This window comes from Hyperolius riggenbachi, chromosome 9 (genome assembly GCF_040937935.1).
Source record: "Hyperolius riggenbachi isolate aHypRig1 chromosome 9, aHypRig1.pri, whole genome shotgun sequence".
In the NCBI taxonomy this organism is placed as follows: Eukaryota; Metazoa; Chordata; class Amphibia; order Anura; family Hyperoliidae; genus Hyperolius; species Hyperolius riggenbachi.
In genome coordinates, this window is record NC_090654.1 from 279,897,696 (window position 1) to 279,916,872 (window position 19,177).

The following is a 19,177-nucleotide window of genomic DNA, read 5'->3' on the forward strand; positions in this document are numbered from 1 at the left end:
AAAGATCGATCCTGCATGGGAACAAAGTGTATGGTCAGCGGCAGTAGCGGTGTTCAATTTCCTGACGGACCTCGGCTGGTCTTTCCTATCTGTACTGTGCAAACCTGGACCCTGTGGTCGGTGTGCAGTGCAGCTTTGACTCACCTGTCCGATGGCATGCTCCACCTGTATCCCGTGACCCCGCCACATATACTGACGTCACCTACGTACAGCAGGACACGGGGTACAGGCAATCCCGGTGGTAATGGAGAAAGAAGCGGAGGAGACACCAGTGGACAGGTCGAAAACTATACTGACCACAGGCCCAGGGGTATTACATGGGGACACAGCAGGCGAAGGTGACTGCGCAGGTTTCTGTGTACGGTATGTACGGTCTGTCAATGTATGGGCATCGTAAAGGACACCTGAAATGAGCGGGATATGGAAGCTGTCATATTTATTTCACTTTAAGCAATGCCAGTTGCCTGGCTGTGCTGCTGCTCCTCTGCCTCTAATACTTTTAGCCATAGACCCTGAAAAACATGCAGATCCGATGTTTCTGTCTGAAGCCTGACTGGATTAGCTGCATGCTTGTTTCTGGTGTGATTCAGACACTACTGCAGCCGAATAGATCAGCAGGGCTGCCAGGCAACTGGTATTGCTTAAAAGAAAATAAATATGGCAGCCTCCATATCTCTCTCACTTTAGGTCCCTTTAAACGAAACCTAAACTGAGAAGGATATGGATTTTTCCTTTTCAATTTGTACCAGTTACCTGGCAGTCCTTCTGATCCCGTGACTCTAATACTTTAGCCACAGCCCCTGAACAAGCATGCAGATCAGGTGCTCTGACTGAAGTCAGACTGGATTAGCTGCATGCTTGTTTCAGGTGTGTGATTCAGCCACTACTGCAGCCAAACAGATCAGCAGGGCTGCCAAGAAACTGGTATTATTTAACAGGAAACATCCATATCCCTCTCACTTTAGGTTCCCTTTACATCTCGTCAGCAGTAACCCCTTGGTAAGCCACAAAGAGTGTCTACTCACAGATAGCCATAGGCAGGAAGGAGGTGCTGAGGTATTCGGTGATGTCCTTATGGAGGAAGGGAGGGAAGGTGGCCAATGTAGAGATCATGGTGTACGGTAAAGTGCTCAGTATATCATCGCTTAGAAACGGTAACAGACAAGCCGTGGTGTAAAATATCGATTGTCCCAGATCTGGAAATGCAAAGAACAGAAGATAAGTAACACCCACAGAACAAAGATCATAATTTATGTCTTTAGCACACTGCCAATCTTTAGATCTGTCCTAAAATGCCTAACAAGGGGGAGAGGGTGTGGGGGGGGGGGGTTAAGGGGCTCAAAAAAGATAAATGTGAAAAGGTATTGGAAATCTTACCTTTTCAGAAGGACCATCAGCCAAACGTAACTTAAAGAGAACCTGAGGTGGGTTTGAAGAATATTATCTGCATACAGAGGCTGGATCTGCCTATACAGCCCAGCCTCTGTTGCTATCCCAAACCCCCCTAAGGTCCCCCTGCACTCTGCAATCCCTCATAAATCACAGCCACGCTGCTGACAAACAGCTTGTCAGAGCTGGCTGTGTTTATTTCTATAGTGTCAGTCTGCTGCTCTCCCCGCCTCCTTCAGAACTCCAGTCCCCGCCTGCATCCCTTCCCTCCCTGCTGATTGGAGGGAAGGGATGGGGGCAGGGACCGGAGCTATGCAGGAGGCGGGGGAGCAGCTGAGACTGACGATACAGATGTAAACACAACCTCACAGCACGGCTGTGATTTATGGGGGATTGCAGAGTGCAGGGGGACCTTAGTGGGGGTTTGGGATAGCAACAGAGGCTGGGCTGTATAGGCAGATCCAGCCTCTGTATGCAGATAACATTCTTTAAACACACCTCGGGTTCTTTTTAATTAGACTGAGAAAATACCCTTTCGGATTTTATCCGAAAATCATCCCTACTGAACAACGCTTTTCTAGGGGTCATCCGCTTCCTCATGTCAATGGTAGCAAAAATGTGCCCTAAGTGGCTGAAGTGAGAGATACATAGTGTTTGAGACTGAGGTGCTCTTGTCACTCGGCTCAGCCAGTTTGGGCACATAGTTGCTACCACTGACCCGAGGAAGTTGGTGACCTCTGCGAAAATGCGTTGTCCAGTTTTCTGTGTCCAACACATTTCGCAGGGGATTATCAGCTTCCTCAAGTCAATGGTAGCAATAATGTGCTTAAAGTGGCTGACATGAGTGATAATTACAAGGTGCTTGTATTGCTCATCTCAACCACTTTGAGATTGAGGCGTCTTGTCATTCGTCTCAGCCGCTTTGGGCACATTGTTGCTAGCATTGACCCCTGCGAAATGCATTGTCCAGTTTTTTATGTGCAATAAAATATATTTTTCAGTCTAATTCACTCTGTCTGATGGTCCTTTTGAAAAGGGAAGCCTTCCAATAACTTTTTAAATTAACAGTTTTAATTAATTTTACCTTTTTTTGGGTGCCTCCAATCATCCTCTTTTGTGTCATGTCTTACGCCTCTGGTAGAGGTTGTAATTTTAGATTAGCATTTACTTATCTATAAGGCAAGGAGAGCGATTGTCCAGGCAATCAACACAGTCCGAGCTGGGGAGGAGAATCCCGCGTATGCTGCATAGGTGGTTGCAGTGACTGGCAACCAGAAGAATGTGAGTATAGTTTTTCCTTACATAGGGCCGCATGTACACACTGAAAATCGCAAAGCGCAATTGCAAGCGCAATTTGTTTTTTAATCAAAATTTTACTAGAGGTTTTTGTGCATTTACGATGCGATTGCGATTTTGCCGAGGCTATCTTTTCCTGGTGTCCTGATTGTTTGCCTAAAAAAACGCAATGAAAATCGCATGCATTGCATGTTTTCATGCGTTTCTTAAGCGCAGCACTTAAAATGCGCAGCAGTCACTGCGATTGCGTTTTTCTAAAATCACAGTGCATTTTCATGATTTTTCAAAAGGCCTTGCGATTAAAAAAAAGCATGCGATTTTAAAAACGCAGAGCAACACAGCAAGTGTGTGCAGGCCCTAAACCCTGCGCTCGTACATGCTACACTATTGGCTCTTGGTGTTCTTTGTGTCATGTCGGTTTCTGGTGTCCTGGTACCCCCCACCAAGAGTAACAATACAGAGGCCATTCCCAACAGGGAGCAACTACTGCAACATAAAAGAAATAGAATATTCTGCTGTGATGTCCATCAGCCATGGGAGAACGTTTTGAATCAGGACAATCCATTTACTGAACAGCTTTAAGGCTACTTTCCCACCAAGACGTTGCGTTTTAGGGGATGTTATGGTCGCATAACGTGCCCCTAACGCAAGGTATGGTGGTGTTGAAGTTGGACGTCAGATCGAGCTGCATTATGCAGCTCTCAAAGCAGCCGCTCCAGGTTAGTCATAGGAAGTCTGGATCTTTTTAAGGATTCGGATAATTTGAATCGGATCATTGAAAAGATCCGGATCTTTGAATCTAATCATTTGAATCATTTTACTAGGGAAGCAGACTGGGGGTGAAATGACTAGCAGGAAAGGACTTTCCCTGCACTGTACATTCTGTATGTTCCTGTTTCTTCCAGACAGACATCCACTGTGAACCGAATCTTTCATTGTGATGATCCGGATGATTCGACTCACAAAAAAGATCCGGATCAAATGAACGATTCGTTCATGATCCGGACAACACTACAGTCCCACCACGAGTCACCACAGTGCAGTGAATATTAATTAGCCATGTGGCTGGCGGCAGAGGAGGAGGGGAGACCTCCTCCTCCAACATTACTGAGCATGTGCAAACAGTCTAACGTGGCTTAGCCCAGTATAACGTACAGCATGCAGCACTTTGTTTAAACGTGCTGCGTTACTAAGTATTGCAACGTGTGCACTGTGAACAGCAACATTGATTTTACAGTGCTGTGAGTTAGGCTGCGTTACTGGCTGCTGTAACGTGGGACTTTAACGTCCCACTGTGAAACCAGCCTAAAGGATACCCGAGATGACATATGACATGATGAGATAGACATGTGTATGTACAGTGCCTAGCACACAAATAATTAGGCTGTGCTCCTTTTTTTCTTTCTCTGCCTGAAAGAGTTAAATATCAGGTATGTAAGTGGCTGACTCAGACAGGAAGTGACTACAGTGTGACCCTCACTGATAAGAAATTCCAACTATAAAACACTTTCCTAGCAGAAAATGGCTTCTGAGAGCAGGAAAGAGATAAAAAGGGTCAATAGTTCATATATTTTAGCTCTGGCATACTTAAATGGCTTCTGAACGATCCGCTTGAGCGGATTGTTCAGAAACAGCCTTATCAGTCCGCTGAGAGCGCGTGCACACGTGCTACTGTTGGCTGATCGTCCACCCAGCGGGTGGTCCGTCAGACCCGTCGTTGCCGGCGGTAGTGCGTGTGTACGCACCTTAACCCCTAACGCTTTGAAGAGTTTACACAGTGATGTAAGCCTGTAGTCTAGGTGATGTTTGCTGTGGGAGGGACAGTAATCTGTGGTGGTACGGAAGGAAATTAACACAGAGCTGGGTTGACAAAAAAAAAAAAGGGGCAGAAGTGATGCCATTTTTGGCATCACAGAGAACAGTAAAGATGGAAACCAGCAGAAATATTCTTTTCTTTTTTTCATATCACATTTATCTGAAATCTGACAGTGAACACTAAAAGCAACAAGATAAACAAATAATTTCTAATTGGATGATTTTGTTTTATTTTTTTCAGTTAATTTAGAGTTTCATCCCACTTTAAAGGAATACTATCAATTCACATATTTTTTTCAATTGACACAGGAATGGTTTGGGAAGTGCTGCTAAGTACTGGTGTATACATTTTAGTAGCAACCTCTTTGTTTACTGTTATCAAAATACATTCAAAGTTTACTGACGCCAAAACTGATGGCTGACTGAGCCATGAGGAGATGGGAAATTCCCCTCACACTTGATTAGTTAATTCTATGTGTAGCTCCCAACAGCTGCAGCTTCTGTGTCCTGTGTTTCTGACTGACGTGTCTGAAGAGAGCAGAGGAAATGTAACTAATTGTCACAGCTTTTCATACTGTTTTTGCTTTCAGTATTTGATATGTTTGATATTTGCTTTCTGTAGTCTGATATGCAACTCTGGCTGTGCATTGAAGCAGACACCCCTTCTGCAATTGATTTGTCCCAATATAGCTAAATCCTACCCTCAATAAAGCTTTTGCCTTTGATATTTAACATGAAATGTAGGAAAATGTTTACACAGCTACTTAGACATTATTTGCACACTGTCATTTTAGAACACCTGGGTATTGATAGTATACCTTTAAGTAGGAATGTGGTGTTCAGTGGCAATTGTAATAATAATTCCTATATTTTATGTAATGCTAATTGTAATGCTAAATAGAGGATGATGATGGCAGGAGATACTGATAGACATACAGAGATGTTACATTTCAAAAAATCCCTATTAAAAAAGGTATTCATATTACAAATAAAAAAGATCAAAAAGTTGATTTTTGAGCGAAATGTTTTTCAATCCAACCAACTTTTTTCCTATAAACAATGTGCGTGGTACCTTGAACAACTTCCTCAAAAACTTTAAACAACCAAAATAATGGGATTTTTTTTTTAATCAGGTAAAAAAGAAATTTTGCCTATAACATTCTCATGTGTTGCCATTTGCCAACAGGTGAAACTGCAAACGAGCTTAACTAAAAAAAGAATGGTCATCTCGGTTTATGGAACATTGTTCGGCTGAGGACTAGTTCCCCCCAATTCATGTTGGCAGACTAGTCTGTGGTTACACAGGCTGGCACAGAGAAATGTACGCCATCTACTGGACAAGTTACGTACCTAAGCAAGAATTATATTACATTTTGTATGAAAATAAAATGTAATATACCTTTCCTTATAAATAAAATCATGCTTACAAAGCCTGGTATCCTAAACTGAACCCCTCCCCTAATAATGCTATTATTACCCTAATAACTTAGTACCTGCTCCCCCCACCTGTGCCCCCAGGTATCGAGGGCTTACTCATTCGAGGTATTTAGGATGGCGTTTTCATGTCCTGCTGTTGTTTTCTCCGGCCACTAGATGGTGCTGTGCTACAAGAGGTAGATTGATTCTCCACTCATTTCAGTGAAGAAACCATCTACTGCCTGTAATGTCAAACTGTGGAGTGGCTGAAGAAGATAGTGTACATCTGTTGCTAGAATGGTACAGTACATTCTCTCTGTGAGTGATTGAAGCGTCTGAAAAAAACACTTTACAGTTAAAAATATTATCAGCCCCTCACCTGGCTGAGACAAGGTTCTCCAAAACCCAAGGCAGAGATGCCAAAGTGCACTGGCCACAACCACCTATGAGATTGTAACTGCTTGCTCACTGATCGTTTGAACTGGAGAGGTGCGTTATGGTGAAAGAGTAGAGAATTTGATGTTTTCACCTTACAGAGAGCTCTGTTTGGTCCCTGGTGGAATGGCCTCACTCATATATACAGCAGGACAATGTTCTCCTAGAGAGGACTATATTGTCCCTGGTAGAATGACTTCATTCACATGTACAGCTGGACAATTTTCTCCAAGAGAGGACCATATTGTCTCTGGTAGAATGTCCTCCTCACTCACATGTACAGTTGTACAATGTTTTGATAAAGACGATCTTATTGTCTCTGGCAGAATGTCCTCACTCACATATAGAGTTGGACAATGTTCTCCTAGAGAAGACCATATTGTTCCTGGTAGAATGCCTTCACTCAATGCTCACCTAGAAAGGACAATGTTGTCCGTGCTGGAATGTATACCTGGACAATTTTCTCTAAGAGAGGACCATATTGACCCTGGCAGAATGCCCTTACTCGTATGTTCAGCTGGACAATATTTTCTCAATAGTGATCCATATTCTTGCTGGAATGGCTTCACTCGCATGTACATTTGGACAATAATGTTCAGTGAGAAATGCACAGGACTAAAGCCTTATTCTCCATACATAGAGTGCAGCTTACCAAAGCCAAGTTGTATTGCACGTTAAAATAGAAAACGTGGTAGCACACATCCATTAAAAATTAAACTTTTATTCAAAAATTCCAGAGAAAAGACATAATTAACAGGCAACAACACGCTATGGAGAGAGAAGGTTACAAGACAGTGAAGGCATCAACAGCCATTTTGCACCATCAGTATAAGGACGTCCTGAAGACACTCTCTCCATAGCGGTGTTGTTGCCTGGTAATTATGCATTTTATCTGGAATTTTTGAATAAAAGTTTAATTTTTATTAGTTGTACAGTTGGACAATATTCTCCTAGAGAGGACCATATTGTCTCTGGTATAATGTCCTCATTCACATGTACAACTAGATAATGTTCTCCTAGAGAGGTCTATATTGTCCCTGGTAGAATGTCCTCACTCACATGTTCAGCTGGACAATATTCTCTCAGAGAGGACCATATTTTCTCTGGTATAACAATAAGGTAGTAGATTTGGAGTGGCACACCTTGCCGCTTGAGTGAGTGGGTGCATAACCTGGGTGTCAAGCCACACCCGATTCATAGTAGCAGAGTCCAAGGTCGGTTAGCACACTAATTGTAAATTCAGTATTTATTCTTCATATCATAAGCCAACACATAGATTGACAATTGCCCCGAAACAATTGTCAATCTACGTGTTGGCTTATGTTGTAAAAAATAAATACTTCTGAATTTACAATCGGTGTGCTAACCGACCTTCGTCTCTGGTATAACGTCCTCACTCACATGTACAACTAGACAATGTTCTACTAGAGAGGACCTTATTGTCTCTGGTATAATGTCCTCTCACATGTACAACTAGACAATGTTCTTCTAGAGAGGTCCATATTGACCTTAGTGGAATGGCTTTACATACATGTACCGTTGGATATTTGAAAACCACTATGCATCTTACTGGAGGATAATTTGGGTGCACTTACCTTACAAAGTAGCCTACTGCCAACTTGGCCAGATCCCTGAGTCCTATGACAGATAATGTACAGCCACCTTGCCACCAGAAGGCTGCACAAGAGGCGACAGAGCAGACAGATGCCAATGTGCAATGAGAAATTTACAGGGGCCTGGTTAAGTTGGCGGCAGGGATTTTCCTAGACGTTGCCTTACCTGGGTGCTGCACCGCTTAACAAAGCAAATATAACATACTTTGGTGGATTCTACAATAGATCTAGAACATTCATCATGGCTGCTAAAACAGAATTTAAACAAGTATCAAATAAAACACATCCAGTTATGTTATATGAACCATACACAGGAAATTGCATCAGACATTGGAGTTTGGATCAACTTGGAATGATTAGTTTCTCGCTGGCCCTATAGACACAGAAACTGCTTAAAGAGACACTGAAGTGAAAAAAAAGATGATATAATGATTTGTATGTGTAGTACAGCTAATAAATAAAACATTAGGAGCAGAGACATAAGTCTAATTGTTTCCAGTACAGGAAGAGTTATGAAACTCCATCTATGCAAAAGAGCCATTGAGCTTCACCACTTTCAAAGTCGTAGAGAGCTCTGTCTTCTGAATCGTGTTATTTCAACTGTCAGTCACAGTATTTTTTTCTCTCTGCAGAGAAGGGTTCAATAGTTCACAAGACTGCTCTGTAAAATCATTTAGAATGTTGAGTAGTGTGTAAACTGCAAATATTAGAGAATGATGCAATGTTATAAAAAACACTGTATAACTGAAAATAAAAATATAAGAATATTTTCTTTGCTACGGATGTTCTAGTAATTATCCGTACAACACAACCAATTTATTATATATTTTTTTTTTCTGCTTCAGTGTCTCTTTAGCCACTTATGGACCAGGGGTGGTTTGCCTGATCTGTGCTGCGTGGACTCTCCAGCCCGCAGCACAGATCAGGATTATGCCAGGGCGATCAGACTTACCCCCTTTTTTCCCCACTAGGGGGTATGTCCTCCTGGGGGGGGTCTGATCACCGCCGGCTTGCTGCGCTTTGCGGGGGGGGGGCTCTTCAAAGCCCCCCTCCGCAGCGTTTTTGGCACTCCGTCCCTCTCCCTCCCCCTGTGAGCTGCGCAGGACGGATATCCGTCCTGCGCATTGTAGGATAGGCTTCAGCCTATCAAATGACGGCGATCCCCGGCCAATCAGAGGCTGGGGATCGCCGATCTGCCCTACGGCGCTGCTGCTCAGCAGCGCCGTATGATGTAAACAGCGGGGATTTCTTCCCAGCGTGTTTACATTTTGCCGGTGAGCCGCGATCGCCAGCTCTCCAGCTGTTCACGGAGACACCCTCCGTGAACTGACATGGAAAGGCCGCTTGATCGAGCGGCCGTTTCCATGGTAAGCCACTTAAGACCTGCTGACGCCTATGGGCGTTAGCTGGTCCTTTAAAGAACTTGCTTAATCCAGACTATCCTGGCTGTCAGTTTCTAGAGTCTGACTGAAAACACTTGAGCTGCAGCCACAAGCGTGTGCCCAGTAGGCAGTGTTAGGGAGTCTTGCCCAAGGTCTCCTTACTGAATAGGTGTTGGCTTACTGAACAGGGGGAGCTGAGATTTGAACCCGGGTCACCTGTGTCAGTGGCAGAGCCCTTAACCATTAAACTGGGGGGGGGGCTGAACAGGGGGAGCTGAGATTTGAACCCGGGTCACCTGTGTCAGTGGCAGAGCCCTTAACCATTAAACTGACTGGGAGTGGGGGGTTGGAAGAATAGCCAGCCTGCCATGGAGGAAATGGAGATCTATCAGTTGGTGTTGTATTTTTATTTTTTGAAAAAAACCTCTTAAGGTATATTTGCTTTCAGATAATATTTTGTCAAGTGAACGTAAAGAAAATGTGTCAATTTAGCCTCAAAGACATGAGATGGCCAACAGGAGGCAAATTATTGTTGGTGCAAATGTTTATGATCATATTATGCAACTATATACATCATGAAATCGGACCAAGTGCTACCTGTTAAGATCCATTTTTAAGCTGTATAATTGATGACTCATTTACCGTATATTTCCATCCTAAAGGTGGAAACTAATGGTCTAATTTCCTGATTGATCGATCGGACAAAAATCGGGCGGAAATGATCGATTGGGGACATTAACAGGAACTGAAATCTTGCCAAGCCCGATCTGATTGTGGGAATCAATCCATTTTTCACATTACTTTCATTGATCGGATACGTTTTCACTTCCCATCAGTGTTCCAGATAGGGATGGCCCTGCGCATGGAGAACGCATGGAGAAGCATGTGATCAGTTTGATCAGCTGATAGAATTGCTGATCTATTTGGCTGCAATAGTGTCTGAATAACACCAGAAACAAGAATGCAGCTAATCTTGTCAGATCTGACAATGTCAGAAACACCTGATCTGCTGCATGCTTGTTCAGGGTCTGCTGCTAAAAGTTTAAGAGGCAGATGATCAGCAGGAGAGCCAGGCAACTGGTATTGCTTAGATGGAAATAAATATGGTAGCTACCATTTTCCTCTTGCTTCAGTTATCTTTTCATGGGAAATAAATATGGCAGCCGCCAAGAGGCTGGGAACGCGAGTCATTTTCCACGTTCCCAGCCGCTATATCACCCTCTATGCTGCTATAGCATATATGTTATACGCTATAGCAGAATAGAGGGTGATATAGCGGCTGGGAACGCGGAAAATCACTCGCGTTCCCAGCCTCTTGGCGGCTGTCGCCGGACCCAGAAGTAGCCACCGGCGGGGACAGGGCGATTGGAGCGGGGTTGCGAGGTCACCACCATCCAGCTTCAGGGGGCTGAGGGATGCCCCGGGTGAGTAAATATCATTTTTTTTTTTTTTAGACTTAAGTATTCCTTTAACAGCTGATCTTCCCTTGAGATGGTCAATGAGATACTGATAATTCTGGATTCCATGTGGAGGATTTGATACAAACTATATGCTGCTTAGGATCAGCCAATCAAAATCTGCAGGAAATCTGCAATACCAGTTGCCTGGCAGTAGATCTATTTGGCTGCAGTAGTGTTTGAATCACACCAGAAACAAGCATGCCTGCCCAGGGGCTATGGCTTAAAGTATAAGAGGCAGACAGGCAACTGGTATTGTTTAAAGGGAAATAAATATGGCAACCTCCATATCCCTCTTCTTACAGTTGTCCTTTAGAATCAGATGATGTCAGCTCACATTGCTGTTCCCTGCGCACAGGACCCTTTTGCATGAAACAGTATCGAATATAACACACCCAGGGTTGCCCACTGTCTAACCCGACCGGTTTCAACCTTCCTTCGTCGTCAGGGATAACCTGAGGACAATGGACGTTTTAAACCGGTTGAGATGTGGTGAGCCGCCAATGTTTGCTATGGCACTGCAGAAAACAGGTAAAACATATTTAAAATGAGTTTTGGAAGCCTATTGGTAAACCGGCATTGAGTATGCTTTGACTACAAAACCATAATAATAAGTTTAAGGTGTTTAATGATTTTAAATTAGGAAAATATTATACCACAATGCAATATTTGTTTAGAGCTCCCCCTGTTGGTAATACAGGTAGGCTTTGTGAATATAAGCAATGCCTAGTTCAGCTGTACGGCAGTAAACATGATATGGTTCCTTATTGTTAAAAAAAAAACATGATATGGTTCCTTAGAGAACAGTAGATCCTAGTGATCAGAAATAAGTAAGATGATGATAATTCTGGCTTGCATTCAAATTTCATTCAAATTGTATGCAGTGTGGAGTTGGGCCAATGAAATTTGAAAACAGGATTATTGGCATCTCCTACTAGCTATCAGTCACCAAGTCTAGGGACTTTGCTGTTGTAATGGTAGAGGTGTGTTTACTACCAAAGTTCTTCTGCTGACTTATTATGACTTGGGTAGAGGTGCAGGGGAAGCACAACAAATACAATAAATATATCAAATATCAAAGTAAACCTGAAGTGGAAAAACTCACTTTAGTGTTGATACTTACCGTTAGAAGAGGGAAAGTTCTGGATACCATAGCGCCGACCTGTTTCTCCTTTGAGCCTGTCGTTCCAGCGCTGTCCTTCAGTGTAGATATTCAGCCAAAGAGCTCTACAAAACTACACATGTCCCGAGGACGAGAGCATTCCTACAGAGCATGCGTAGACTGGACTTGCGCATGTGTATGACTGATGCAATAACCCTTGGAACTACTCAGGGATGTGTTTCGTTCTGAAGAGCTCTTCGTCCTGGTGGGTCACATGGTGAGACTGAAGGACAGCGCGTGATTGAAGGCTGGACGGAGGAGCGGAAAGGCCCTATGCTACCCAGAACCTTCCATCTACTAACGTAGAGGTAAAGGGTTTTTGTGGAGTGGCACACCTTACCAGGGGCTCTTTGGGTGCATAACCTGTGAAGCAACATCCAAATGTAACAAACACAACAAGCAGAAAGGCCAAGGATTGGTGAGCACACCGGTGTGCTAACCAATCCTTGGACTTTCTGCATCTACTAATGTAAGTATCGAACCAGAGATAAGTTTTCTCCCTTAAGGTTTACTTTAACGCCTAGTTTAGCCTTAATTATTATTAACAAAATATATGCATTGAATATTGTAATATTAAAATGCTTTGTTTGTGTAATATAAGAATCCAAAGTCCAGGCTGCAACCAGTCACCTGTGGCCAGGTCTGCAGCTCCGTTGCAAAACTTCCCTCCACGACTCCCTCCTCCAGCCGTAATTAAGGTCACATGTCCCTGCCAGTGACGCAATCCACGTCATGATGGGGAGTGGTCACTAAAAAGGCAGAGATAACAACTGACCCAACCCACGTTGACATAGGCTTCACCACCGTACTATGGAGGATAGAGGGAGAAGGTGGTAGAAGAGGTTGAAATCTCTTTACAGCTCTAGAGATACATACAAGTTCTTTGTGCATGTTCAAAAACGTGCTCCACTGCTGTAGTGCATTATGGTTTCAAACAGACCAAGAACCGATGGTCTTGGCGTTTTATTTTAGCGTTGACCTGATTGTGCCTCTGAAGCTGTAGCATGGTACCCAACCAGATTTTGTTTTTGTTTTTTTTCATTGTGCATAAGAAATAAAACTCTTACCATGTTGGCCATGTTGGAGTAAGGGCACCAGATCCAACAAGGTAACCAATGTCACATAGAGCCCCTGATAGTCCAAAGAAGGGTACTCGGACAATTGGGCGTCCCGGCTTTGTTGGCCTCGTTCTGACGGAGAATCTCGCAGGACGCTGTAAAGGAGGGAGCGAGTAACAGTAGGGTTGATGGAACTGACCTGTGGTCTTAGAGATGGGGTGAGTGGGAATGGCACAGGAAAAAGACACATAGTCATGGGCACTGTCAAATTGGAGGCATCTTGATTGTCCTTCTTGCCTGACCGGGACAAAATGCTGTTGAGGGGACAAAGAAAAAAAAGAGACAACAAAGACACAAAAAAACAGCACATTACATTGAAATGACACTATAAAACAAAGAATAAAAGACCAGATACAAACCACATAAGATGCAATGTCTACAACGTTAGACTCTAAACTAAGTTCCCTAAGATCACTTTCACTCTCGGCAAAAAAATAGGCAATCGGAATTAAGCTGGTGCTGAACAATCTCATTGCATCTCATGTGTTATCTGGTTCATAAGGAGCAAAAATATAAGGATGCATGTTTCAGTGCCCCACCCAGGCTTCGGAGGCGTGCCCATACATCAAAACTCATGCCCAATTTCGTAGGTTGCCAAGACAAAATTTCATATAGGTAACCAGTCAAGATTGATTCCATTTTTTGTTTTTTGGAGAATAGAAAGCCAATTTTTGAAAACGTTCAAGTAGTTTATTTTTTTTAAGTTTTTAAGTTTTTTTGTTCAGTGTAATGTCACGGTCACAAAATCCTGCCCCTCGAAATATAGGTGTGGCACTTGGAGAAACATGTTTATAGCAAGTAATAAACATGTAAGTTTATTAAGAAGTCTTCTTAAAAAACACATGTTTATTGCACCAAAATAATGTCTGTATGTATTTTATGATACTGTTTCATGACATTCCGTCAGTATCATTCAGCGCAATGAGGTTTCAACAGGCACATGGATTAAGAAAATCATATTTCTTTCTAAAAGATGTCTACTAAAGCTACAGGGAGGAAGCTTTCCAAAATAAGATATAATTGATGGTTTTGTTGCATAATGTGTGCTAATGGTAAATGGTATAATTCGTGCTTCGAAAATTTTGCATTCTCTAGGTTTGGAGGGGGGTTGGGGAGGGAAACATCGTGTTTTAGCAATACAAACACTATTTTGTTGTTACCTTCATAAGAATAAGTCTGACTAGGCAAACAATATCAGAAATTTATTGAGATTTTGCTAAACAAAATATCATCGACAATTTTTGATTTACTGCAATATCGAACTTAGAGAAGAAAAAGCACTCTTCGAAAAGGACAAACATTTTACATAACTAAGTTTGCAAAAGTCAAAATATAAACGGGAATCCCTCGTAGACAAGACAAGAACATTTTTATTTAGTTTTGGATGGTGTAGGGAAGGTTTGGAATTTTGATCCCTCTGGTGAGACTCCTCAAACTTCCTGTTCCAGAACCCAGGAACCGAGAAGTCTCACATTGAAGAACTGTCATCAGAACCAGTTGGGAGATTTACCCATAAGCCCTGTTCACAACTCTAAGATTTTGAAAATGACTTCATATTCTCCCCCAGAGGCAAATGTTAGACAGGAATTATAGATAAATTCACCCCAAGGCTGATATAGACAAAACTAAAAAAAAGAGAAGAAAATGATATCCCTTCACCACACTACCAAAACTAAATAGAAACTTTTGCGTTGAATAACATTTTAAATGGTTGTTAACCTGGTATTCCATGGTCACTGGCACACCAGTTCTCCACTTGATATGATCACAGGGCAAAATCATTGTATTTTGAAAATTTACAAGTAGAAATTCTCTTAAAGTGGACCCAAACTCTAGCACAGCACACAATGAAAAAGCTCTACTCCACCTATAGTTGCTGAAGAATTCACTTCTCTGTGTTCTGCGTTTCAAGGATTAGCTCAAAGTATCTAATTAGCGCTTATCAGCAACTGCAGGAGAACTCTGCTGAAGCAGCTTCAGCATTCAGTAAACACTGAGGCTTAACCCTTTCAGTACTCCTTGCAAAACTAAAACCTAGTAAAACTTTTTTTTAGGATTTCCATAATTTGTCATGAAGATTTTTTTTTTCTATAAAGGTTATCATGATGTGGCTAATCTTGCAGAGCAGGGAGTAAGTTCTGAGTTTAGTTTCCACTTTAAGGACAAAAAGTGAAAAAAAAAAACGTTTCATGTCAAGCTCTTGTGCAGCTTTATTAGAATCAGCAAGTGACAGGGTGACTCCCGCTTGCCCATAAGCCATTCTTCTTTTAAAACTACTCCGCCCCCTCCTTGGCAACATGGCCTTGGGGATTTTTCCCAAAGTGTTCTGAAGCTGTGGCCACCTCCACCTGTGTAGCCTTGGCCCTCCCATCCTCTCCCATTTGGCAGTCTCAACCTAATAGGTGGTTGCGGAGATGGGGGCAGACTGTGGCAACGCAAGTAATGGTGGCCACAGAGCTTCAGCACACTATCAATAAAAATGGCCATGGCAGTCTTGCCAATGGGGAGGCAGAATTTAAAAAAGAAGAAGGGCTTATGGGCAAGCGTTTGAGAGTCTGCTTGACACTAATGACACAAGATGAAGATAATGGCCTCAATTCACTAAGCTTATCTCCTGTCTTTAATAACTTTTCTAGAGTGGTCACCATGGTGATAAGGCATGTAGTATTCAGGAAATCTTTTACCTCATGCAAACCTAAAGTTAACTCTTCTGTCTTTAAGTTAACTCTTCAATCCTTAAAGGAAAGGTTCAGGGAGGGTGGGTAAAAAATAAAAATCAATTTCCACTTACCTGGGGCTTCCTCCAGCCCGTGGCAGGCAGGAGGTGCCCTCGCCGCCGCTCCGCAGGCTCCCGGTGGTCTCCGGTGGCCGACCCGACCTGGCCAGGCCGGCTGCCAGGTCGGGCTCTTCTGCGCTCCAAGGCCCGGAACTTCTGCGTCCCACGCCGGCGCTCTGACGTCATCGGACGTCCTCCGGGCTCTACTGCGCAGGCGCAGAACTACTGCGCATGCGCAGTACAGCCCGGAGGACGCCCGATGACGTCAGCGCGCCGGCGTGGGACGCAGAAGTTCCGGGCCTTGGAGCGCAGAAGAGCCCGACCTGGCAGCCGGCCTGGCCAGGTCTGGTCGGCCACCGGAGACCACCGGGAGCCTGCGGAGCGGCGGCGAGGGCACCTCCTGCCTGCCACGGGCTGGAGGAAGCCCCAGGTAAGTGGAAATTGATTTTTATTTTTTACCCACCCTCCCTGAACCTTTCCTTTAAAATAACTCCACAGTTTAAGACAGGCTGTTTATTAACTGCGTGTGAAAATAACTACAGAGGAGGTAAATTAACTACAGAGGAGGTACCGTAACTTAACCCCCTTGGCGGTACAATAAATCCGCCAGGGGGCAGTGCAGCACTTTTTTTTTAATTGTTTTTTTTTTTTTTAAAGCATGTAGCTAGCCTAGCGCTAGCTACATGCGTCCCCCCTCCCTTCGCTATCCCTCCCACCCCTCCGATCGCCGCCGGCGCTTTTAGACTTCAGTGAATCCCGCTCTGAACGGGATTCCCTGTATGGGCTTCCCCGTCGCCATGGCGACGATCGCGATGATGTCACAGACGTCATCGACGTCCTGACGTCAGCGGGTGTCCCGATCCACCCCTCAGCGCTGCCTGGCACTGATTGGCTAGGCAGCGCAGGGGTCTCGTGGGGGGGGAGGGGGCGCGGCGTATAGCGGCGAATCGGCGGGTGCGATTGTTATGCACACGCAGCTAGCAAAGCTAGCAAAAAAAAAAATTATGTAAATCGGCCCAGCAGGGCCTGAGCGGCACCCTCCGGCGGCTTACCCCGTGTCCAGCACGGGGTTACCGCTAGGGAGGTTAAGGAATGGAGAGATAAGATTATTCTCTCACTGTGTGGAGGTAAGTTTTCTCTTGCCTTATTATCTCCAGCATGATCTTAGTGTATTGAGGCCATTGACACAAGAGCTTGACACTAATGTTGTTCTGTTTTAATTTACAACCTCGGGTTCTCTTTAGGCAGTTTTTGTTTGCCAACTGCAAAAAGATCCTAAAAGAGTTGCCATTCTCTTATTCTTGAAATGTAAACCAACTGTTTAATCTTCAGTACAGAGAGGACTGTGACATCGACTTTGTCTGTGTATGAAATTGTCACGGAGTTGGGTGGGGCAAGGAGTTTAAACTATTTTTTATGTTGTCTGGATTTTGTTTTAAGTCTTAATCTTTTGTGTTAATAGGTAAGGGGTCATAATGCTGAGTCAGCAAAAACAGTGCATGAAATTTCGGGTGCACTAGGCACTGCCATAGGTTGAATTACGGCTATAGCGGCACTCAGCCAGTATTTTTTTCCGATAAAAACAGCGTAATTCAGCTGCCAGCAATAGCTGCCAGGCGAATTCCACCTTACCCCATAGTCCACAGCGGTCCCAAGGGAGCATAGTAATTAAGGCCGCCGGGAAATTTGCAATGGCAGGGTGAGTTGTTTTTCGGCTTTACCCTGCACTTATATTTCCCACTGCCTTAATTACATGTACAGCAGAATACAACTTCTTTTACTTAAACATCTGGACAGAAGTGGATATTTTGTCAACCACTTATTAAGGGGCTTAAAGAAAAGAGTACCCTATTCCTCCCTATTTCACCTCATCCTTTTTGCAGGGAAAAAAAATGCTTGCTCTCTCAAGATTGCAGCAAATATATTTTGCAAAGGGGGAGGATTTGTGGCCATCCCTTGCAATGCATGGCTCCCCACACACTGTTAAAATCCATCTGTGTTGGTTGTGGCATGGAGGTGGAGCCACACACCTGGCTAGCTCCGCCCTCTCAACCATGCAACCCAAATCATTAAATAAGATGTTTATGATTTTCAGGAGGGGGAAACCCTTTCTTTTATTCTAAATTTTACAATAATACATTTACAGTACAAACCAAAAGTTTGTACACACATTCTCATTCAAAGAGAATTTTTTATGACTATAAACATTGTAGATTCACACTGAAGGCATCCAAACTATGAATTAACAGATGTGGAAATATTGTACATAACCAAAAAGTGTAAAACAACTGAAAATATGTCATATTCTAGGTTCTTCAAAGTAGCCACCTTTTGCTTTGATTACTGCTTTGCACACTCTTGGCATTCTCTTGATGAGCTTCACAGGATCTGTACAGGATCTGGCCTAGCCTCCTCCTGTGATGGAGGTCGGGGGGGGGGGGGGGGGGGGACCCATGTAGTTATGCCCCTGAACAGCACACCTGAAAAATATGGCTAAACCGGACGGTGTGTCAGAAGGCCCATAAAAAAAGCATGGGCCCATTCTATATGCCCGTTGGTCCACTGCCATCTACTCCAGGGAGCGGTTCAGCAGTGGACCAAGTGCATTATGTAGATAGCTATAGATGTGCATAAAAAAAGCACTGGCCCATTCTACATGCCTGTTGGTCCGCTGCCATCCGGTCCAGGAGACGATTCAGCACTAGACCAAGTGTATTATGTAGATAGCTATACATCTACTTTGAAGTTCTGTGGAGTTGAAATACCAATTTAAAAACCTTTAAAACTTGATTAACATCCATTAACAAACCAGGATTCCTGATATTTAAACAGTTTGTCCTTTTCCAGAGTGCTTGTATATTATATTATACATTTCATTATAACATTATATACTCATCTCATAAGGCTACAGCATCATTCTAAACATTTGTTATATACATTTTGCTCATATGCATTTCTTTTGATACATCACAATAGGCAGCAATTAAGTCTAAAACTAAGAAATATATGTTCATTAAGACTATAACAGTTCCAATACCAGCTGATAAAGTCATTTTTCATAAAATATAACGTTCATAAATTATGCACAAAGTAATTTCAGTTCATGAAAAAAGCTTTTGCGATTAGAACCCTGAACACTGAAGCAGAACTGAGGCTAATGCCCCGAGCCAACCAATCAGATTACAGCATAACAAAATAAATGAATAAATAATTGGCTCAGAGTAATGACCTCATCTTTTGCTCCAGGGTTCGCGATCCATCCCACACATCAGTCACCTCTTGACCCTTCTCTCCGAAGCTCATTTGAAACTCGTTGGG

At 43.3% G+C, this 19,177-nt stretch overlaps 1 protein-coding gene across 5 annotated transcripts in view; it reads right to left on the bottom strand.

Annotated features, from left to right (window-relative positions):
- Nucleotides 1–19,177, bottom strand: part of UNC79 (unc-79 homolog, NALCN channel complex subunit) — a 282,366-nt gene that overhangs the window by 238,669 nt on the left and 24,520 nt on the right. For 2 of the 5 annotated variants that reach the window (XR_011024177.1, XM_068254655.1), the window contains exons 1-2: nt 13,033–13,356; nt 1,026–1,196 (exon numbers count right to left, since the gene is read on the bottom strand). Coding sequence is in view for 4 of the 5 variants with exons in the window: in XM_068254655.1 (XP_068110756.1) it covers nt 1,026–1,196; nt 13,033–13,279 (418 nt within the window). In the remaining variant the exon portion in view is untranslated. Of the gene's footprint in view, nt 1–1,025; nt 1,197–13,032; nt 13,357–19,177 lie in introns of those variants that run through there. The other 3 variants (XM_068254659.1, XM_068254656.1, XM_068254657.1) reach the window with 2 other exon arrangements.